The sequence below is a fragment of the Anarhichas minor genome, unplaced genomic scaffold, assembly GCF_050575085.1.
Source record: "Anarhichas minor isolate MPS153535 unplaced genomic scaffold, ASM5057508v1 ptg000158l, whole genome shotgun sequence".
NCBI lineage: Eukaryota > Metazoa > Chordata > Actinopteri > Perciformes > Anarhichadidae > Anarhichas > Anarhichas minor.
In genome coordinates, this window is record NW_027466604.1 from 7501 (window position 1) to 31963 (window position 24463).

The following is a 24463-nucleotide window of genomic DNA, read 5'->3' on the forward strand; positions in this document are numbered from 1 at the left end:
GCATGACGGCGTCCTCTATAGAAACACCTCGCCACCGGGCCGGTGTTTCTCCTAGAACTTCCTTTGTGTTCTTGTGAACCAGTGAATGACGCCTTGGTTCTATAGATCTGCCTCCTCTTCCACCAGCCGTCTCCTAAGACATTTTATATTCCTCGTACGTCTCCGGTGTTTCCACCAGTCGTACAGAGTTCCTGAATAACAGTCGGAGCTTCTTGCATCACGGCCTCGCTGTCATCGCTGCTGCTGCCGGCCTCTCGTTTCCTCACTTTGTTCCGCTGTGACGACCCGCCAGAGAGTCTCCTTCTCCTTTCCTCACCACTAGATGACTCCGTTTCCATGGATACTTGGCTCCAGCTGTGACGTCTTCATCCGTCCAGACTCTGCTTCATGTGTGTGTCCTCGTCATCCGGCCTGCAGGGATGCTGAGCTCGTAGCTGATTTACTTATTTTATTGTTACAGCTTTTAATGGCCGTGAACAAAGTATTTCTCTTCAACACTTCCAGCGGGTTCCCCTCTGTGAACATCCAACGTACCGTCGCTGTCGTTCATTAACCGGAGAAGTTCTGAAGCCGATTGTTGCCGACGGTGAAAACCATGCAGGCAGAAGAAGGAAGAACTCTGAAGTGCCTTTGATCTGAGAATCCCTCACACCTTCTCTCAGCTCGTTTCACTGCTTTGATCTATTGTTCAGACTCCTCTGCTTTTACACAGATGCATGTGGGACAATTGGCACCGCAGAGTTTATATATTCACTTGTTCCTTCTGTGTGTGGGTGAGTTTAAGTCTTCCTCAGTGGGGCACGTTGGAGGGACGACACAGATTGCAAACACTCATTTGTAGATTTTAACTATTTGGGGACACTAATCCGGGGTCGAGATGCATTTACATTTCCTCCGGCTCCTCCTGAGGCTCTCTAGGGCCTGATGGGACGTGTAACACCGCCAGCGTCTCCTCGGTCGGCCTCGGTGAAAAGCCTTTAAATGGAGGCTCGATTTGTTCAGACGGGGGTAACGGTGCTCACCTTCTTCTACTTGTGTAGAAAGGTGTCGGGAGAGTTCTGTGAGCTTCTAAATCTGTCAGATTAACATCATCCCAGAAGAAGAAGTCGACGCTCTTAGAGGAAAATGAAACGGATTGAAAGACGATGTTCTGTCAGGTTCAGATTCAGCTGGATTACAGACACTTATTTATAGATTTTAACTTCAATCGGCCGTCTTCTATTTTTCGGACACTTATCCGGGTTCAGACATCTTCCTCTCGAGACATTCCCTCAAGCATCCTTTGGGATCCTGAGGCTCCTCGAGGCCTGATGGGGTTTCTGGGTCTCCTCCCACGTGACGTTTCTCGTAAAACCCCTGAAGAGAGACGTCCTGATCAGACGTTTGATCTGCTTCATGTTCGACGTCTTAGCTCCTCAAAATATTTCTGAAAGTGACGGCGTGCTTTGAATAAACGGGTTCATACAACGTGTCTGCAGGAGAGACTTTAAAGGTGTGAAAAGCTGTTGAATAGAGCGGCGATGTGGATCCACATTATTTCACATTTTCCTCCAAAACGTACTAATTTAAGTTCTACTTGGACCTTAAGAGGAGACGCCTGAAGCACCAATATAGTTTTCCTGCACTGATCACTTTAGAGATTGATGTTTATTTACCTTCTAGAACACGTCTTCCTTCAGACTAATGGAGAGAAAACATCATAAATACACATTTAGGAGTTTATTCTACTTCTTTGTCCCTTTGATCTGTAGATTTCTCCTAAATTTACCAAAAGTTACCATTACAAAATGCCTCATTTGCATATTTAAACACAACATTTCACCAAAACTTGTAATACAAACACTACTAGTCTTACTGTCAGTAATGAACTGAAGAAGTTTCATGTTGATATCCGTTAGTTAAATCCTTTAGGTTCCCCTGAGGTTTCTCATCTAAAGACGATAAAACCACTTTAAACATTTAAAATGTAGTTCTGCGTGTTTGAGTGTTTCATCAAAGTCCTCTTTGTGTTTTGCAGCGGCGGCGTGGGGGAACCTGGTGTCAGACTTGGCCGGTCTCGGGTAAGAAGCTTCTTAAACGCTCTCTGAGGGATCTGAATTATTTTAAGTTAAATCTGTTGAAAACGGTTCCAGTTCCAGTCGCTGTTTATGCATTTTTACAGTAAATGATTGTTTATATAGTATGATTGTTATATCAGATGTAACTGCACACCTGTGTGTTTGTAGTCTTGCAGGTTATGTGGAGGCTCTGGCGTCTAAACTGGGGATGCAGGGTCCGGACCTGACGGCCAAACAGGTGGACATGTGGCAGACCAGAGTCAGCTCTCACATGGTGAGCTTTTCACTGTTTCACTCTTCTTTTGAGGCATTTCTGTGTGTTTTATTATGTTGACAGTAGAGAGGAGAGAGATGGAGTGATGTGCAGTTTAACCAGCGAAGCAGGGTCCCCAAAGTTTAGTTTGTTTGTGCCATTAACGGCTCGCCCTCAACCATGAAGCTAGACACGAAACTAGGACGTTGGCTGAAATAAAGACAGGAAAGTCTGCAGCCGGTAGAGGAAACGCATCACCTCAGACCAGAGAAGAGGGAAGAGATCGTCAGCTGAGAAATGAGTTTAATTCTACAGTCTGAGAGGAGAACAGGTGAAGGGTTTTAACTCATAACGATGATGATGCGGTTCTTCTTCTCCTCCTGCAGGGCAAAGCCATCGGAGTCACCATCGGCTGTATTCTGGGGATGTTCCCGCTGTTTTTCCTGGATGACGAGAAGGAGAAGGAGAAGAAAGAGAAGAAGGAGAAGGAGAGAGAAGCACAACTCTGCAGCGACGCTCCGTCACAGTCTTCCTAACGAGCCACACGAACACTGATGTCAACGTAAAGAAGTATTTATACGGTGTGATGTGTCTGCGTCTCAGGCAGCGTTCACACGTTCTTCAGCCTCCAAACCCTCTGAAGCTGTTTGTTATAAACCGGTGATGTTCACGAGCTCCGGCTCTCTGGTTTCTCTCACCATCTGCATCGACAGCGAGCCATCTGTTTATTCAATATGTCCTCTTTAAAGGCGGCTCGTCTTAGATCATCCATTCTTTGATATTAATCCCGTTTTCCTCCCATAAACCCGACGGTTCCGACGTTCCCGCTGTGGTTCGGTCACCTTTTTTTTACGCAACAATTTCTGTCACTTTTCCTCCGAGCAGCCGAGTGCGACACTAAAGACGTCTTCCAGGAGAAACATTTATTTAGTCTCCGTACCTTCAACTATGAATCTGTGTCTGTCTGTTGTTCACTCATCCGATCTTCTTCACACTCGCTGGGTGTTTTTGCTCGGCTGCTTTGATGAATTTGGTGCAGTTTGGACACGAGGTATTCAATGTTAATACACTTTGAATATATTAGCGAACAGTTCTCTGCGTTAACGTCACAGCCAAACTCTTCTCCACTCCCCCGCAGAACCGTTCTACTCTAAGATCAGCATCGTCTTTTCAATCCTCTAGTCTTCAGTAATGTGACGTTCAGCTGAGGCTCCCTCAAAGAGAACGAGACGCTTTAATCCTGTGTTTCCATCTCTTCTTCTGACAGAACTAATGTGTTTCTGTGAACGCTGCCTGAGAAGAGCTCTCCTGTCTCATCACCGTCAGACGACAGCTGTGCTTCAGGATTCATATGATAGAATCCACACACACACACACACACACACACACACACACACACACACACACACAGAGGGGATTTGAATCCAGAATGTCCCGTCCTGACGGTAGAAACACAAACAGCACAAAGTAGAAAACTAGACGTCTCGTCCTGTAAGTAATTTAAAGAACATGAAATGTGTTTATGTTTCCTCAGCAGACACTTTATACGTTTGGAGACTTCTTCTCTAAAAACACTATTCTGTTTCTCGTAACTCGAGCTGAGCAGACTTTCCAGTCGTCGGTTAGTTTCTTTTTTAACTTTTACCAAAACAAAGTATAAAGAACATGAATCATGTCCACTGCTACCTCTGAGGGAACGTGATGCGGTGCTATAATCAGACTTTTTATTTTTTTTTATAATATGCTGGAGAATGTTCTGTACGGGTGGATACACTACTTTAACACTGGAGTTCTATTTTCTGTCTTTTCTGCGTCTGTCTGCACCATCTTGTTCTTTCTCTCCTCTCACGGTCTCCTGGGTCCCGCCGTCTGTGCAATTAGTCTTTTATGTTTTTTCTTCTTCACACTTGAAGCTCCAGATGGTTTGGATTCTCGCTTCAGGTCGTTTTCAGAGACTCGAGCTCCTTCTTTGTCTCTCACACTCCAACTTTCAGCACGAATTCAAAGTGCCCACAATGCAACAAACAAGGAAGGGTTTTGCTGCTAACAAAGCACTGCGTCACATTTGATAGCACTGAAGGCATGTTTGATGTGTTATTGGTTAATACGTGAGAACATGTTTCATGCGTCGCCTCTTTAAGACAGAATGATGAGAGTCTGCTGTTAATTAGCCCACAAATGTAAAGAATAAACTAAAGTTAACTAGAGAGTTAACAAGTGTCTGTTATGAAGGAAGTAGTGGACGAGGGAACGAGGGAGTGACTTTCAGAAGCAGCCACTGGATCACACGAGCAAATCCACTTTCATCTCCTACAAACCTCCTAAAAGTTTAAAAATTGCCAAAACTTTAAAATATTGTAATCACGATTGTAATAATTATTGAGCTGTTATTGAACAGATTGTGATGGTTGTTACGAGGACGTGAAATGTTCGTCTTTAGAGGGACGAGGGACGAACCTCTGAAACGTTGAATCAATGTTTTAAGTGTTTGGACTCGACTGCAGAAGATATTTAAGTTTAACTGTAAACTGGAAGTTTTGTCTCGTTGGAAGATTCATTTACTGTGGAGGACGAGGAGCGATGCATTCTGTGGTTAATCAGAAGCAACTCATTAATAAGTAATAATAAATGATGTGTTGTGTCAGGATGCTGTTTTTGTAACATCTCATGTTTATATCACGTTGTTGTATTTTTGTTTGCCAGCATGTGGTGATCAGATTTTATGTTTTTATTTGACCTCTTCTCTTCATATTTTGCAGAATTTAATTCTCTGAAGTAGAAATAAAAATAGAAAAGAGGAGAGAGTTTGAAGCCTCTGAACAATAATGTATATCTATAATCTAAAGGAATGCTGTGCTGCCATCTTGTGGACAGTCTGGAACATGATGTGTGTGTATGGAAGGATCGATCATGTACAATGTAAAGTAACATAATAAATGTGGGAGTGTTTCCCTCTGGCTCCGCAGGTGAAGATGAAGCTCTTTGTGTCCTCCAGGTTGTTCTCCGCTGCTCTCAGGTCAGATCTTAAGTCACATTCGGTGCTGAATGCTTCTTAAAGGCTCTTTAAAAAGGCTCACAGAAGTTCTCTGAGTTTGAACCCTTTTGGTTGTTTCACATCATGAAGAACCTCTAAATAATCAGAGTAATAAAATAGAGCATCGGTATTTTCCAATTAACGAAATTGGAAAACAGTTACAACCAAAATAATCCTGAAAAACCAAAATTACCGACCAAACGTTACGTTTCTTTACCTGGTGAAACTATATTTCCCTCACGACGTCTCACAGATGGAGAGAAATAGAGAAATCATTAAGAGAAGACAAAGCACGAGCGTCTTTATTCAGATGCACATCGTCTGCTACCATTTTATTATTGAGCTCCAAACAGCTGCTGTACATAGAAATATGAGACGGTGTTCAGGACGTTGGACAGAAGAACAAGAGGAGAATAAAACCAACATTGCCTTCACTTCTAGAACCACAGACAGGCCTGTGATGGAGTATTCTGATGCCTCCTGGGTAATGAAGTCTTTAGTTTAAAGTATCCACCTGTTTAAATATGTAATAAAACCTGTCGGATGGATTCAGTGACACTTTTTTATCTGGAAAAGTTTTTCAGCAAATTAGACGGAAACATTTCTGTAACGGTTACGATGCGTTCACGGCCTGTGGGAAATTTCACTGAGTTAACGGTTCCAATATTTTACATTCATGTGCTGTTTTGATCAAATGAAGTAAAACAAAGGAAACTTTATTAGTATAGAAGCTCACAAACACTTGATCACGTAAGACGTGTTTATCATTAATGTAGTTTAAAATGTTTCCATCGGCCAAATTATTACCCAAAAAACAGGAATTATGCTCAAATTAAGACTTTATTCATTATTTTCTTCCCCATCAAAGAATATATTTATATTTATGACACAAGCAGCAACGTTTTATCTCAATTTCATTGATAAATTATGTATTTTATACAATATCAAAATCAGGATGAGGGTTTCCTGTATTTTAATGTTCCAACCTTTTTGGCAACGCACTTTAGAGGAAAAAAAAAAAAATAACTTTTTAGAAGGACATCTAACTAAACACTGAAGAGCATCATGTGCACATATTTAATTGAGAACATTTTTGGTTCTTTGAAGCATTAATACTGTATTTGCTGAGTAACTGAAATGTCCTATTTCCATTAAATGCCCCTCCAGTATCATGACACTAGGTAGTATGACTTCAGGTACTTCAATTCAATCATAATTTAGATGTTGTCCACTTTAAGAAGTGTAATTTTAATAATATTTGGGGGATTTTTGTGGAGAGAAAGTAGCTGCATCGAAGGACGATCTCCCCCAGATTCAGCACCTTTAGTGAGAATAAGATAAATAAATCCAGGGCGTCGTTGAGCACATACTGCAGGAGATTTGGCAACTTGTCTTCAAAGTAAAGTGTAAATGTTAAAGGAAAGAAACACACTGACGGCTGCTTTACTGACGGCTCAGAGACAGAAACAATAGATATCCTCCACACACACACACACACACACACACACACACACACACACTGAGGACCGGACCAGTGATTATAAACTGTATCTAACGTGTATAATGTGATTCATTAATAATCACTCTTCTAATGCTCGGTGTGTGTGTGTGTGTGTGTGTTGGCGTCTCACATAGTTTAACCTCACAGGCTCCAACATTCAGCTTCATATGCTTGTTATCGCATCAGCTGCTCGATTGTATTCGGTAACCTGAACTGGGAAATGAAACGGACTTCAGTCATCATACAGGCTGTCAAACTGCTGTCGCACAACATATGAAACATCAATGATCTCTGCAGGGAAACACACGAGATCATCTGAAATGCATTCTGGTCCCGTAGAAGCAGAACTGAGGAAAAAACAAATCGTTCCAGTAGAAAAAAGCCGACTATTCAATCTTTAGTTTAACTAAAAATAAAATGAAAAGACAACATGCATATTAAATATATTTGTAATATGTTTTATATGCTCAACAGGACAGTTGGGAGTTTAGAAACGTGTAAAGCCACAAAATAAAATGGCTGAAAACATTTAAATGAATAAATAATGACTCGTGATGACACTCTATTAACAGTAGTTATTTAGTAGCAACAGGGAAGTTTCGTCTATTTCAGCTCGTTGCGCTAATTACCTGCAAACACCAGCTCATCGGGCTATTTGACATTTAGTAATTACACAAGCTATTACAGGCTTATATATATGTATGTGTGTCGCAGTTGTACATGAATATCAGTGCACGGCAGGTTAAGCTCGTGTTCCGCTGTGACCGTTGAACCTAAAAGAGGATTTTCAGTCGGTTTCACACAAAATAGATCTGGCGCCATAATGGAGGTCTACAGAGCTGAGATTTGTGTGGTGATGCGTCTGGTAGCATTTCATCATGCTACAGAGCTAGCTTCTGCTTCTGCACACAGCTAGTGTCCAAAATAGATCATTTTAAACAAAATATATTTATGTTAAGCTAACTAAATCAGAACAATACCTCAGTGTAAAAACACACTTTTACTTTTACTTATAATCCAGTGACAATTACTGATCATTTATCAGTTGGACAATAGTTTGTATTAATCATATGGATCGTAGTGGAGTAGAATTATAAAGTAACAGAAAATAGAGTAAATGTACTTAGTTACATTCCACCACTGGCTACTATGATGGCTTCCACTAAGAGCTGTACATTAGCTATTCTCCAAATGATTCATTTAATCTATTGGTATATATTTATATTTAGCTAATAATTAGGCAGCAAATAAGTTAGAGCTGTTCTGGTACTATGTCTTCCTATGTTACCTGAACTTGAGTATTGGCTGATACAAGTACCGAAGTTAAAGAAGTCATAACTCTTTAATATTGATTTTATATTGCCACAAAAACACATCCTTCAAACTATTTTACTTTAAGTTTCTCACCAAAAACTCAATTTTACAAGATAATATTTTGACACATTTTTTCCTTATTTCACTGAATGGATTGTGAACTTCATAACGTCATAATGTAATGCTACCTCCGTACGTTAGCGGTTAGCTCTGTTATTTAGCCAAGCAGCACTGTGCTGCCCACCAGCTGCTAACCGCTAACGTTAACTAGCGCTTCTCCGGCTGATTTCAGCTCACAATGTAGCTTCATCAGGGAAACAATAGCATGTTTAACAACAGGTGTGTTGTACTAGTTTGCACATGTGCAGTACGCGTGTTCATCCAGCATTTTAGGCTGTGAAACGTCTTTTAAATTCTGTTAAAACAACCAAATTGCACATTTAAGGGATGCGATCAGCTGTGAGCTGTAGACCTCCAACATGGCTGCCAGAGTGTTAAAAACATCGCTCTATATTGCGGACAGTTGGTGTTTGATGGCTAGTAAGCACAGATAGTTTAAGACTAAAGGAAGCTCGATCCCAGTTTATAAACCGGTTCTCTTTCCAAACAGTGTACACGTCATAGCGGTAACAGACCAATACACTGATCCACAGAACTCCAAGTAGGCTACTATAGCTAAGTATTACTACCATGGACCTGGACGTGTATGCTAACACACAGCTGCTACGTACTGTAGCTGGTAGATTAGCAACATTTTGGGACAGAAGGGTTCGTGAACCTGGAGGCCCACAAAGTTCACAACGTGTAGATGTAAGAAAAAAAATGTAGTTTCTCCTGTTTTGGATTTTCTTTTAAACATTTAAAGTGCTTTACAGAAGTGAAATGCTGTAAAAAGATCATTCAGCTAACAGCAGACTAAATCCAGCACCTTGTCGGCCTCCACAGTTCCTAAACCTCCACTGCTGGGATGTCACGGGTTTAACTGTCTGGTAAATCTAATTTAAAAGACAAAATGTTTGTTTATATTGGGGCAAAAAGAACATGCAGGTTAATCTACTGTGTGTGGTATTAATAACTAACACCACTCTTCAATATGCTAACATATACAAATACTCTTTTCAGTTTGCGTAGAAGCTCAATTTGTCTTTCTTTTATTCTCTATCGAACACCTCGTCTATGTTTTTACAGAAAGAAAAAGTTCCAGCATAATTTCAATTAGATAAGAGAATATTTGAGCCCTCAGGCTTTTGGCACCTTGAGTGGAAACGGGAGACTAAGGGATGTATGACAAACAAAACGTACAAACACGTCAAAATATAAATATGTACATACAAATCATGATTTGATCTTTTGAAAATACTCCATCAACCCTTCCAGAATCGTATCTATCTGTCATTTCTTTCCAATACGACGCATTAATCTAAGAAGTCGCTGCTATGACTTGTTCGACAACGATGTTCTGTTCTTTTTTGTGCTGAAGTTGCCCAGCGTAACTGATGTCGGATCAGCACCAGTGTTAAGAAACCTCCAGTTAGTCAAAGAGCAATACTGACGGTTTCTTTTTAAAGAGAGAAGTGCTTTTAATTCTTTGCCGGAACAAGTCGATCGATGCTTTACGAAGGTCTAGATTGTTGTTGGATGAAATCTGAATCGAGACGAGAAACTTCTACTTTACCAACATTAGTTTCTTTCAGTTCAGAAAAGAGATTTTTAAACTATGTGTGTACTCGCTGAACTCTCTCAAACTGTTCTCAAAACCGCAAATAAAGGGGTTGTCATCCCTCGTTTGAACTATTTCTCTTTGGCCAAAAGATAAAGGTGATGGTGCCAAGTTTCTCAGCAAATTCAGCATTTCTATAACTTAAATGCAAAGTTTTGTTAGCTAATTTCTAAACTGATCCTCGATCAGAGTCTCTGGGCAACTTCCTCCAAACCTCGGCATCCATTTGATGCCAAAGCTCCAATTTGCGTTAACTTGTTAAATAACCATTTTGTGTCCCTTCAAGAGCATATTTGCTGATATGCAGACAGGGACGCAAAATGGCTCAAGTCAAGCCGACCCGTGTCGTCTCAGTGAATACACGGCGCTGATCGGTCATTGGTCGACGTCTTCTTGAGCCTGACGCCTCGTCGGATAGCCACCAGAAAATCCTCCACCTCGCATAATTCCGATTCCTCCAGGAGCTCCGGGAGAGGCCGGCGCTCCCACTCTGACACCCGACTGCCGGGCTGCGGTGGCGGGGTGGGAGGATCCGACCCCTGGCTCGGGTGCTGGGTCTCCCACGGGACGGATCTCGGTGACAGAGGGGTGGTGGCGGGGCTGAGCGGGGTTCGCGATGCGTTGCCGTCCTCCGATGCCGCCCTGCTGGGGAAACCCGGATGTTCAGGCACAGTGGGGGTCTTGACTGGGATCATGGGGGGCTTGATTGGTATGGGGCCCAAGCTAAGGCCCCCAGAGGGCCGTCGCAGGTTGGGTTTGGAGGATGGCGTCCGTCGGATGGTGGCGACTCCCGGGGTGATTATGGCAGCGGGGTTGGAGGGCAGCCCGGCAGTGGAGGCCGGGCGCTTGGACTGGAACATGCGGCGGTACGACTGACTGATGTCGCTGTTTCTGGGGATGGTGCAGGATTTATCAAAGTCTGACGTCTGCTGATGCTCGCCTTCGTGATCCGCTCCCACCGAGTAGTAGTCACAGTCTGATACTGGAGGGAACAGAGAACAATCTAATCACACGACTAGTGACACAGAATGACTCGCAGGCAACCTCAGCTCAATACTCACCTTTATATTATCTCTAAAGAGTATTGAGTTGAATCTAATCTCTCTTCCTCCTTCTTTTGCTCTCTCTCCAGGGTCTTAAAGTATTCGTACACGTATTTTCCGAGCTTATTTTCAATGTGTATATTTGTTCAAAGAGGTTTTGCAGCTAAAGTTTGCATCAATGAATGATTGCGTAGGTGCCTTGTGGGATGTGTGTCGTTAATATGTGGAAGACGAGCTAACCGACTGCTGCTTGATAACGTCGTGCCAAGGTCCTTCGTTATAACACATTATTATGACTGTTATGACACACTATGTCATAAAAATGTCAAAGTAGTCATACACTTACGCCCACCACACTATGTACCGTTACAAAATTAAATCATTTTGTATATATTAAGACACTGAAATAAAAAAATGTAATGAAAGCATGACTGTGTGTGTGTGTGTGTGTGTGTGTGTGTGTGTGTACCTTGTGAGGGGATGGTGTCCTCTGAGCAGCAGGGTGTGTTGGTCTGGCTGCTGTAGCCACTTGATCCCTGCAGTGAGTCTCTGCTGGAGCCGTGGATGTCCAAGCGGAGGCCTCGGGCCAGCGCCCGGGCCAGCTCCTCATGGGTCTCCCTGTCCTCCTGCAGGGGGTCAACCAGCGCACACACACACACACACACACACACACACAGGTTGACTTAGTTGTGTATTCTTTGATTCACTAATTAAACAGCTAAACATCTGATATGTCACTTCAGAATCAGACACTGTTTATTGCCAAGTATGTTACACTTGGCTTGGTGATTGGTGCGTGACAATAAACACAGTGCAATAGTGAAAAACATAATTAAAAAATAGAAAATAGGAAAATGTGATAAAAAAATGTGATAAAAAAATAAAGAGACAAGTAAAACAGGTATGTTGTTATTAAAGTGTCAAGTTGTGTATAATCCCTTTACGGTCAGAATTTACACATTTCCAAGTTTCTTTCCAATTAAAGCTGCAGTAAGTCATGTGACCCAATACGACCACCGTCTGACCTTGTGTGATGTCACAGCGTGGTTTCCTTTCACCCCCTGTGGCTCCTCCCCTGTCGTGGTGAGGTCAGCGCCGTGGTGGCTGCTGGGATCTGTAGTCTCTCTCCTGTCCCTGCTCCTCTTCAGGGTGTTGACCATCGACTGGTCGTAAGGTCCTGGTTTGGCCCAGTCCTGCACACAAAGACAGTAAAGAATCACACTTTGCTGCTTCTAGTTACACTTTGTGTTGTTTGACTGTTTGGCTTTTGCAACTTTTGTAGCAAATTTGTAATTAAATTTGTAATTAGCTTTTACAATTTTATTAAGAAACACAGTCAAATTAAAGTTGTTGTGGAAAACATTTTGGAGATAAAGTATTGTTTTTGACAATGATTTGACTAATTAATTAAAAACATAATAATATTTACAAATGTGTTGGATATTTAAATGATAATTTACTGTAAATCTTTGTTAAAATTAGGATTCAACTCATTTTCTGTCAGTTCAACTTCTTTTTACAGACCACACATCAGTCCAAACCCGTTTAGAGAAGCAACAATGATGAATTTAGGACAATGAAGTCCATTGTCATCACAGTAGAGAGCAAAGCTTTCTGTAAAGGGATGTTAGTGTTGTTTCAAAGTTCTGCTTCCATGAAACAAAACAGCATTTTGGGGAAATGTCTCCTTGAAGTGTTTGATTTTAAAGTGAGCAAAGGAATAAAATACAGTTGAAAAGAAGAAAGCAAAAGATGAAAGGACAAAAAGAGAGGTGAAGGACGAGGACATGAGGGAGAATGAGGATCAAACCTTCCAGGACGGGACTCTGGATGTCGGGCTCATTCCGAGCCCGGAGGGGCTGAGAGGCAGGAGCTCTGCCGATTGGCCGGAGCCTGAACGGGACCACGGCCACGTGGGAGAGACAGACGAATAGGAGGGCGAGGAGATGGGTGAGGTGGTGGTGGAGGAGGAGGAGGAGGTGAAGTATGGAGGGTGGAGGTGGGTGTCCTGGGCCTGCAGCGCCGCCCCGTGCAGACAGAGGGCAGCGTGATGGTCGAAACCATTTGACAACTGAAGGTGAGTGGATGGAGGGAGAAAAACAATTCAAGAAATCAAAAGATGACGGTTATGACTGTTGAGGAGGTGAAAACATACATGGAGCAGGAGGAGCTCAGATATATTGCTCACTATTATTGAGTGTGATTTATATGTTTGTATCAGCTTCTGTGTTTGTGTGTGTTTTCACGTGTAGACGTTCACCTGTTGCAGCCCAGATTGGGGCTCGTTGTGTGAGGGTGAGGAAGAGGAGGAAGAGGAAGGCTCCTCAGATAAAGGAGAGACACACGACTGCAGCAGAGCCATGCAAAGCACGCGCGCACACACACACACACACACACACACACACACACACACAGAGAGAGCCAGCGGCGCAGAGAAAAAGAGACAGAAGAAGAGCAGAAGCACGACACAGGTTAGTAAATAAAAACACGGAATCTCAGCGAATCAGCAAAGTGAACAAACAGCTCAAAGAAGAAGAGATGCATGAAGCAGCTTCAGCAGGCGGAATGAGAAGATAGAGGCTTCGATAACTGCACAGAATATAAATCATAAATAATATACTGAAAATCCAGTCAGTTATCATTCAGTCAAACACGTCGTTCTTTCCACATTTTTGTGAGTATTTCATGAGATTTTAAAGCTACTACAACGAATGTTCATCTTGTGTTGATTCTGGCGGTCCCTGTGGACAACAGTGGTAGTGTTCCCGAACACCAGAGTCCCTTTAGGAAACCTCCTATTTTACAGTCCTGGCAGTCCTGGTTCCAATCCAAATAGGTCAACACGGTGACGTTAAGCAGCTGCTTCCCTCAAGATAAAACATGAAATCTTCAGGTTATAATTTTTTGTTAAAGGGATAGTTCACCCCAAAATCTAAAATACATATTGTCCCTCTCACCTTTAGTTCTATTTATCAATCTAGTTAGTTTTAGTGTGAGTTGTCTAGTGTTGGAGATGTCTGCCTTCGCTCCAATGTGATGGGACGAGATGTTACTCGGCTTGTGGTGTTTAAAGCGTCAAAAAATAACATTTGAAAAAAATCAACAGTAAAGTCTCCTTCCAGGAATCATGACTCAAGATAATCCACAGTATGTACATCTTACTTATATACGTTTTATTTATCATAATGTATCAAATAATGGCATAAAGTAGACTTTTTAATTAACATCTTGGAATTGAAAATCTTAATAACAAAAACAAATATTTATAATAATATAATAATAATAATTGCCAACAGCCAGAAAATTAATCAGAAGCTTTTTTGATAATTGGTTAATTGTTTCATTAATTTATTTACCAAAATAAACCAAACTCTTTTCTGGTTCCAACTTCTCCAGTGTGAGGATTTGTTTTATTTCTTTGTAAACTGAATATCTGAGTTATGGACTGCTGGTCGGTCAAAACAGGACATTTAAAAGTGTCACCAAGGACGCAGTGAAACTGTGATATTCATTTTATAAATGGACAAATTCATCAATAATAGAAATAACTGATTTGTTCTAGAACTGATTTTAAGTGACTCTGTTTTCTGTTCCCGTGAATCTCTGCTTATGAAACCCTGTAGGCGATAAGTGAACATCGTCTGCTGCTGGCGTGACTCAGCAAACACACACACACACACACACACACACACACACACACACACACACACAGTATCCTTGCAACCTGGAGGGCTTTTCCGACTGCCTCGGTGTCTCTTTCCTCACCTGTGAGGTTTCCGGGGGCATGGGTGAGGGGGATTTGGACTGGAAGGCGTCCTGGGAGATGAAGCCGGAGTCGTGGGAGGAGATCGAAGAGAGGCGGGCCGGTGCCTGCTGGGGGAGCACCGAGGAGGAGGAGGACGAGGAGGCGCGGTAGCGGAAGTGGGAGGTGGGGGAGTGACAGTGAGAGCCGCTGGAGCGAGAGTCGCTGCTGTTCACGCTGTTCAGACTGCTGCAGGACGGAGAGGGGAGGAGATAGGAGGGGAGGGAAAGAGAGGAGAGGAGAGGAGAGGAGAGAGGAGGAGAGGGAAGGAGAGGAGAGGAGAGGAGAGGAGAGGAGAGGAGAGGGAAGGAGAGGAGAGGGATGAAATGGGAGTCAAGTTAACGAAGAAAGTATTGGAATAGTTCAACACCTTGATGACATATCTGGACTGTCAGACTGTTTGACTTACTGACTAGATCTTCACACTGACCGTCTAGTCACTGAATAACAATCCTGATCACAACTCCACAAGCTTGAAAAGAAAAGTATCAGCTGCAACTCTTCCTTCCCTCTTCATACTAATACAACAGAAAATACATCTAAACGCACAGAGCTGCAGTTCCCCCTTTGGACCACAGGGAGGCAGCAGAGTACAAGCTGGGTAACAGATGAGCCGCGTCAGCGTATTGGGGGAGGTCTGTCAGGATAACAGGTAGTATCTGTGGACATGGAAACCAACCTGCACATGCTCGACTTCCTGGAGGTGCTCGGCGACGAGGGCGGAGTTTGGTAGGACCAGGTGCACTCGGAGCCCTTCAGGTCTACGATGACCTGCAGAGAGAGACGGAAAGAGGAGACCTCAGGGAAACGAACCTCCGTCAGCAGAACCTCTGCAGCGTGTGAACAGCCGCCCGTCTCCTGGATCAGAGGACCGGGTTCATCTGTTCAGATGGTCCTACCTGCTCGCTGGAGGCCGGCAGCTTGTGCGGGTCCATAGTTAGAGCCTTCAAGTCGTCGTTCAGAGTCTGGAGGTGAGTGATCTCCCCCAGCATGGACATCTCCTCCTCCTGACGACACACAAACACATCGACCGGCTCAGAACTCTGCAACAAAACGCTGCTGACCTGCATTAAAACTTAATAAAAAGACACCCCTCAGGTCTGCAGGGTGATACTTTCAACGTCACAGCTGCTGTTTTTTTATTGGTTCTTATAAAACCAGTGGTTTGGATGTGAGACTGACCACGACAGGCTTCAGCATGGAGACGAAGCAGCAGAAGCGACTCCTCTCCTCCACCAGGGCCTTCCTCACCGCCTGCTTCTCCGTGTCCTCCAGCAGCAGGTATTTATCGCTGACCTCCTGCATGGCACTGTCCAGCTGAGGCTGGAGGTCCCCGCGGCCTGGAGACACAAACACACACACACACTTATAATCACATGTTCTGGAGCAGAACATCAAAATCCAAATATGAGAAGAGCAGGCAGAAAGGAGAAACCTGTGAAATCTAATATCTTAAACACAACTTGCGTTCCGGAGAGAACATCCTGTTCTGAGACTACAAACACAACCGATCGCTTCAAAACAATAGTTAGAGCTTCTCACAAACCTTAAAACCCACAATTAAAAGAATTGAAGGAGTTTTCTCTCCAACGCCTGCGAAAAACAACCGCCGGCATCCAGCGAACACACACCAAACATTATTAGTGGGCTCATTATCATCTGCAGACATTTGATTACAAAATACAAAATCATATGCAGAGATGTGAAGTAAGAGGATCATGTTGTATGTTTAACAATGATCAAATGTTTTAACTATTTGTTCTCTTTGATACATTCCCTCTAAAGGACAAGTCTGTTTTTTCTATATTCTTCAATAAACTGTCAACAAAGACCACAAAAACTCAGTCACAAAATGTCTTTTACACGATTCCACAGAGCTAGAAATAAATCAACGATCATTCTGTAAACTCCTCGTCTATTCTTCAGCACAGACACAAACATATAATTAAAGTCCTTAATTCCTCCAGTGAGATACGAGGCCAAGCTCAGCGGTTTACTCCAATTACACACAGACGTCTTCTTGTTCACGAGGTTATTAGGAAATCAGATGACTGCTGAAAGCCGACTCGGCTACTTCAGAGTAAATAAAAGCAGCTTTTCTTTAATGTCTCTCTTCATCTTCAATCACATTCAGAGGGATTACAAAGGGAACTCCTCCCTCCATCACTCTCCTTTCACACTCGTTCCAACTCAGCAGAGGTTTCCCCTTCATTTTTTCCTTCCTCCCTCTCTCTTTCTCGCTCTCTCTCTCTCTCTCTCTCATTACATTAATTTCATTCCAATTCAAGTTCAATCACAAGTTATATTTCCCTCTTCTCTGAATCTCTCCATTCTGCTGCAGAGGGAGTTTTCTCGTGTCGTAATAACAAGGCTGGAAAGTCTCGACCACATCTGAGGTTCCTCTGGGGTCGATCCTAGGTCCTGTTTACTTTGTCTTAGAAACGCTGGAAGCCACCGAGTGTCGGCCCGAACAACAAGCTCTTGTTTCTGCTCATCATAAGTCTCGTTTTAATGCGATGAATCAGACTCGGAACTATTTGTTCTGAAAGCAGACGACTTGTTTTGGTGTTTCGTTACGTTTCTTTGCAGCTAAGTGAGGAGAGAAGCATCAACTCTCATCACTCTAACTGTGATACATACATGTGATGTATTTCAGGCTTTTTTAAAGTTATTATTCTGTGTTACAACATGTTGTGATATCCTACTGTATCTGATGTTACACACTAGCCTGTCATGCTATGCTAAGCTATTCAACAACATATCTGCTGTGAGCGGTTATGTTATGCTGTTATACCGCAGCTTAACAGAAGATTACATAACAGTATCAATCTAAATGTTAGTACAGCGAGACTGTACTTTGAGCTAACATGCTAATGCTAAAGCAGGTGTAATGTTGAACATGATCACCATCTTAGTTTAGCTGTTAGTACGCTTGCTAATTAGCAGCAAACATGGAGTCACAGGAGTAAATGGTCTGGATGCAGTCTCACTTATTTATGTATTTACTTTTTATAAAATGTCATATTTTGTCTTTAGTTCAAGCTTTTCTAAAATTAAGGTTTTCTGCATTTTGCTGTTTTATATTATCGTAAACAGTTGAAAAACAACATTGATATATATTTGTGGTAAAGATAATATGATTAGCTGAGTCATGTTATTCCAGTCGGTTACCCTGCTGTGTTTTGTCGTGGTTGAATTGCGTGACATGAAACCAGCTCTTTCCTTGAAGACTCTCATTTAGCTCGACTCCGATCTTTTGTTGTGTTCGCGGCTTCGGTTTTTGTGAGTCACACAAACATCTAAACCACGTGGGAACATATTTCAGCCGACCAAAGAGAGATGGATGTGAATTTAGGAAACACGGAGCACGAGAAGCTGTCAGAGAGACGGGAAGTGTTTTCTGACTGCAGGAAACAAAACATTCTGTCTCGTAATCTCCCTGTTGACACATCTGCTCTCCTCCACCTGCTACATTAATGTCAAAACCAGTCACAGTTATTTATTATTATTCGTATTATTATTATTATTGCCACATTAAAACCAAACTAGACTAAAGACATGGGGGGATTGTTCTGAAGGACAAAAAGATGAGTTGTCGGTAGATAATAAAGTAATCCTGTGTCTTTTTGTGGATATATAATAGACAAGAAGTAAGAAAACGACTTACCAAATACATCAGCTGGACAGATGGACAGAGCAGTGCATGATGGGACATCACAGGATGAGAAGGAGGCAGATAAAAAACAAAAAAAACATTGACTTTTCTTCAGAGGTGGAAAAAGTACTTTGACCTTAAAAGTAGTACTAATACTACAAAAGTAATGGATTCAGATTTGTACTCCAGTAAAAGTATCAGCATCATAATACACTTAAAGTACCAAAGGTATAAATACTCATTATACAGGATAATATATACTATATTACTGGATTATAATTAGCTTCCTGTGAGGAGCTGCTGACAGCTAGGGGGCGTGGCTTAGACTGCAGCTCCTAAAGAAGTTAGCGTAGCTGCTGCGTTAGCATCAGTTATATCAGAACTGGAGAGTTTTTCTTCATATAAAGAAGAGAAATATTTGTCTTGATGAGAAAAGCGTTTTTCTCCCGACGGGCTTCGGTTAGAGTTCGATTGACAGATCATCCAAAAACCAACAAGTAGTTTATTTTACAAACACTTTCCAGTGACGGATTCTTCGGTGATTCTGTGATCTGGTGACATCTAGACTAGTTTTAATGAGCTCATCCTTAATGAACCTCTTCTGAGCAGATGTCTTATAGAAGCATTGAATCATGGGAAAAATATATTGTATATCTAAGTTTGGATGACAGGGATCGCCTTCATGTTACATCACTTTAATACCACGACTGAAGTAGTTATGAACACCACAATAACACCACTGCTCATCTAAACATGACTCACTCATACCGAACCATTCCCATTCTTTCCAACTCTTTGATGACAGTTTGTTATTACAAACGTCAACGTGATGTTGAGTGTTTGTGCAACTTGATAATAATCTCTCAGAAGTGATCAAAGCAGGAAGAGAAAGCAAACCTTTCTTTGCTTTCTTCTGCAGCTTCAGAGTGTCTGAAGATCTCTTCTTGATCTCCTGACGGGCCTTCTTGTACTCTGTAGAGAAACACACGCGCGCGCACACACACACACACACACACACACACACACACACACACACACACACACACACACACACACACACACACACACACACACACACACACACACACACACACACACACACACACACGTAGAGATGGATGAACACACAGTGTGAGGTGTGCAAAGAAACATGTTTTATGGTTAGATATGCAGACATATGAAAATATAGAGAGTCAATGACCAGCACACAGATGTATAAACCGCATGGTGTCTGCTTTCACTTGTTGTCTGTGTACTCTGCGTCGTGTACTCGGCGTTGTTTACTCTGCGTCGTGTACTCGGCGTTGTTTACTCGGCGTCGTGTACTCGGTGTCGTGTACTCGGCGTCGTTTACTCGGCGTCGTGTACTCGGTGTTGTGTACTCGGCGTCGTGTACTCGGTGTCGTGTACTCGGCGTTGTGTACTCGGTGTCGTGTACTAGGTGTCGTGTACTAGGTGTTGTGTACTCGGTGTTGTGTACTCGGTGTCGTGTACACGGTGTTGTGTACCTTTGGCGTGGTCTTTGTCCAGAGTGTTGGCGACTCTCTTCCAGTCCTCCGTCTGGTCCTGTAGAGGGTTGATCAGACAGTCCAGAAACACCCTGCCAACACACACATACACACACGGTCAGAAAACACAAGTCCACATAATCCGCTTCATAATCCAAAATGTAAAAGAAATATAGACCAAAATGTAGCCGGACTGACTATCTACTTACTTATTCTTTCACCCCCTTTTTTTCATAATTTTTATTTATTTATTTTAATAGTAAATAATGTATACAAATAATATTGATAGCTATAATTATTATTATTATTTTAAAATATATTATTAATTATTTTTTAAATGTTTAAATGTAATAAGTCATTATAAAACAAACTTTTGAAACTGGTCCAGTATTGACGTCAATGTACGTCCAATAAAAGTGATTGTTTCTGCCACTAAAAGTCTCAGATTGTTATTATAAGAGTCTGACAATATCATGGAAAGAACCCTACAGATAAATAAAATGTATCAAGTATTAATTAAAGAAAACTAAAAGTATTATTACACCTTCATTTTAATAAGGTTCCACTCTTGAATCCCAAAAATGAGTTACCGACTCAGCTGGAGCTCTCATCTTCTCATTTCAGCCTGACCGACTCTCTCCCATCGTACTGGGAGAGTTAATGGACTCATGCAGAGAAAGGGAGATGAGGAGGAGGAGGAGGAGGAGGAGGAGGAGGATGATCGAGTTGGGTTTAGGAGCAGACAAGGTAAATGAAAGAAAAGGTGAAGAAGAGGTGAAAGAAAAAGGAGGCCATGATAATGTGGTTAGACAGAAGCAAAGACTGAACGAGATGGAGGATGGGGAGCGAGCTGAGCGAGCGAGATGGAGGATGGGAAGCTGACGCAGGAGGAAGAGGAGGAGCTGGATGCCGTGAAGAGCTGGGAGGAGATGCTACACCTGTTCAACACACACACACACACACACACACACACACACACACACACACACACGCAGATCTACTCACATGGAGAACTGGCGGAGTTTGGCCTCGATGCTGCGGTGCCTCATGCACATCCTGGTGAGGGCTGAACCGATGTCTCTGGTGCCTCCTGAAAGCAGACGCAGAGACACAATCTGTCAAAATGTGGCTGCAGAAGATCTTTAAAAAACGTGTAAAAGAGCTGCAACGATAAATTAATCCACAGAAAAATAATCGCCAAATATCTTGATAATCAATTACTCATTTAAGTAATTTTTCATGCACAAATGCCAGAAACATGCTGTTTTCAGCCTCTAAAATATGGAGATTTCTAAATGTAATGGTAGATGGAGTGTACTTGTATCGCGCCTTTGTAGTCTTCCGACTATTCAAAGCGCTTTGACGCTGCATGTCATCATTCACCCATTTACACACTGATGGCCACCATGCAAGGTGCCCCCTCCCCATCAGGACCAACTTATCTTTCACACCAACATCCATACACCGTAGGCACAACCTTTGACCTTTGGGAGCGATTCGGGGTTAAGTGTCTTGCCCAAGGACACATCGCCATGGACTGGAGGAGCCAGGAATCAAACTGTCGATCTTCTAATTGAAGGCCGACCCGCTCGGCTCTGAGCCTCTGAGCAGAAAGCCACTCGTGATCAAATCTGTGACTTTGGCTGCAGCTGACAGAAGAAAACAGAAAACAAAAGGTTTGACAACCTTCTGTTGAAGTAGAGAAGTCAGGGGTCAGAGGTCGCCTCCACAACAGCAGCCCTTTGCGGCTGATAGCGACTTGTCCTGAGTGTGTCCCTTGCTCAAGGACACTCCAGCAGAGAGCTGATTGTCAGTGCAGCAGAAGCTCTACGGGCACCCGGAGGGGCCAGATGGTCGTCCTCTCTCTCCCCCCCGACAGAGCACTCCCTCCTGGGGAAAAGTTCAGCAGACCTCAGCCTGGAGCTCTCCAACGTCACCAACTGTCCGTGTCGGTACACACATCTAAACTTTATACGAATACTAAAGTACAAATACACCTTCAACATTTATAAGCTTTGTTTTGGATTTTGTACATTTTATAACTAATATCTGACAGTTCGTCCTATTTTATCAATATCTTATGTTGATAAACTCAGTTTCTCTTTAAGGTCTTTTACTTTTTCGTCCAGGGAGTGTATAATGTCAATGAAGGGTCCCCATGAGTATAGTATACAAGTGACTGTGTGTGTGTGTGTGTGTGTGTGTCTGGGGTGGGGTAGTGAGCACTGCATTGCACCACTGACACCTCTTCCTCTCCTCTGCTCTTCCCTTTCTCCACATGTCCTCTTCCTCTTCCTCGCTCTCTCTGTCCCACACATCTTCCTCTCTGTTTTTCCACCTGGAAGCCTTAAAAAGGGGCAGAAACTAAGAGAAAGCCTTTCCTCTCAGCACGAAGAGACTATAAACTAAGACGGATTTAATATTTAACTACATTATGTATTACTATGTGGGCAGGATGTGTCGTTTAAAGGCTTTTTAATCGAGGACAAAAACTAAATAACAACAAAAATGTATTCTCTTAATCTTGTCGTCATTTTACTTCCTTGTTGGACATTCCTGTTTACCGTCTTGGGGAAACCAGCGGATCACGTGCAACACATCCGTTTGTTGTTGTTGTGGTGTTGACATCAACAGGTGCAAATGATGTTAATGATGTAAATTAAAGGAGACATGAAGTTCATGCTTGTATGTTGGGTTTCTACTAGAACATCTTTTACACGCTTTAACGTCTGAAAAACAGATTATTTCTCACATCATGCCGAACTGAATACACCTGTAGTTACCTGCTACATTTTAGTGCCTGTCTCTTTAAGAGCCCCCCCCCCCCCCCCCCCATTCCAATGAGCCTGCATGTGACACAGGAAGGGAGTCGCATGTGATTGGCTTGTTGCATCACATGTTTTCTGATCTGGACTGTCTTCATTGTAACTGACTACTGTAACAGAAATACAGTAACAATGGTGTAAATACTTCTACAGTGATCTTTATACATTTATGTTCTCAGAGGGATATCTTGGGAATGTATCTGAGTTTTCTGACCCTGAATCTGTGCCCAGTACGCTGTGTGTCGCTCAGTAATGCAGCCATGCTGCAACCTGTTCTTCAGAAGAACATCTGCACACCATCTCTCTCTCCAGCATCTTCCCACATCCTCCTCCTCTCTTCCTCTCTCCTCCTCCTCCTCTCTTCCCCTCCTCCTCCTCTCTTCCTCTCTCCTCCTCCTCTCTCTTCTTCTCTCTCTCTGCTCCCATCGCGTCTCAGTGTAAACGTAGCAAAACATATGCGTTTTCAAATGGAAGCGGAGTCGTGTGGACATGGCATTAGACCGCCGACCCCTCTCTCTCTCTCCGTTACCGCACCCTTTTCCCCCTCCCTCTTCCTGCTCTCTTCTCACCTTCGGACGAGGCGCTACATCCTCTCTTCTCACCTCGTCTCCTTCTCTCTGCTGCGCTCGTCTGAGAAACAAGGTGTTATGCTTCTAAATCAGTGCAGCCTGACTCCCCAGCAGCCAGCGGGGCCATGTGAAACACGCTGCAGGCCAAACGTTAACTCACCGCGTCACCGCAGAGCTCCGGTGTGATTTCAACAGGCTGACATTACTCAGAATGTCTGTGTTTATGTTGGTGCTCAGAGAATGTGCTCTGGAGAAGCAGACATGAGTCAAAGATGCTCCAACGCTGCACCCTGCCGTGGTGCTTCTCCAACATCTTAAAGTTGAAGTACATCAACAGAAGAGCAAAGACGGACGGAGTGCAAAAACAAATGAGCGCTTTCATCGGGCTGCTGTGGCTCTCAAGTGGAACATGAATCAGACGTGCAGGATTCAAACAGTGTGAACGCGGTGTTGCGTGATCTCGACCCAGTTTTACTGAGATCGATGCAATTCTCAGTCCACAGCAGTTAGAGAGAGAGAATGATGCTGCAGTGCTTCTATTAAGTGTTACAATTCATATACAAGAGTACATGTGACACTCAACGGACGACAATAAGTTGATATCAGTGCAGCCCGTCCAGCCACAAAGATTAATTCAATCATTTTGTAATCAAATATTTAAAATAAGCAAATGCTAATTTGTAATCATGTCGACGTTACTTCAGATTAAGTTTATTAATTCTTGTTTTCTCTTTCCCAACACGTGACGTCGAGGCTGCACTAGTTCAACACAAGCATCCTTTATTCATAAAGAACACTTTATTACTCGTAAACTCACAAGTGCTTTGAATTTTAAGACGCAATATAAAAATATAGGCATAAACAAAAGGACATGAGTAGCATAAACAACATAAATATAAGAATAAATACACAAGCATACAGCCAACCACACAGCAATAACAACAGAAAACTGATGTGTGTGTGTGTGTGTGTGTGTGTGTGTGTGTGTGTGTGTGTGTGTGTGTGTTATCAGGACGCAGCCGGGTTGGAAACTTAAGCCGAGTGCAACAAAAGGAGGATGATCATTTCAACAGAAACTGCTGAGTGGAGTGTAAAGTAATCTGGTGGTTCAGTGTTCTGCCTGGACAAGTTCATTCAGTGAGACATGAAGCTGCTCGTGAGTCTAATAGTTCTTCCAGTATG

The 24463-nt window shown here is 42.8% G+C and overlaps 2 protein-coding genes across 2 annotated transcripts in view; one reads left to right on the forward strand and one right to left on the reverse strand.

Moving 5' to 3' along the window:
* Positions 1 to 5275, forward strand: part of LOC142943914 (transmembrane protein 65-like) — a 10261-nt gene extending 4986 nt beyond the window's left edge. Inside the window, exons 5-7 of the mRNA XM_076085475.1 lie at positions 2018 to 2060; positions 2226 to 2331; positions 2697 to 5275. Coding sequence (XP_075941590.1) covers positions 2018 to 2060; positions 2226 to 2331; positions 2697 to 2846 — 299 coding nt within the window. The 3' untranslated portion in view covers positions 2847 to 5275. The remainder of the gene's footprint in view (positions 1 to 2017; positions 2061 to 2225; positions 2332 to 2696) is intronic.
* A 4954-nt stretch (positions 5276 to 10229) lies between these two features.
* LOC142943915 (protein MTSS 1-like) lies at positions 10230 to 20977 on the reverse strand (the record flags this gene model as incomplete). The annotated part of the gene is made up of 12 exons (XM_076085476.1): positions 10230 to 10861; positions 11392 to 11548; positions 11948 to 12115; positions 12733 to 12993; positions 14688 to 14913; positions 15404 to 15495; positions 15624 to 15731; positions 15907 to 16064; positions 18392 to 18403; positions 19277 to 19351; positions 19888 to 19979; positions 20893 to 20977. Coding segments are annotated over 12 exons (2066 nt in total), but the record flags the coding sequence as incomplete, so codon positions are not given.
* Positions 20978 to 24463: the final 3486 nt, after the last annotated feature.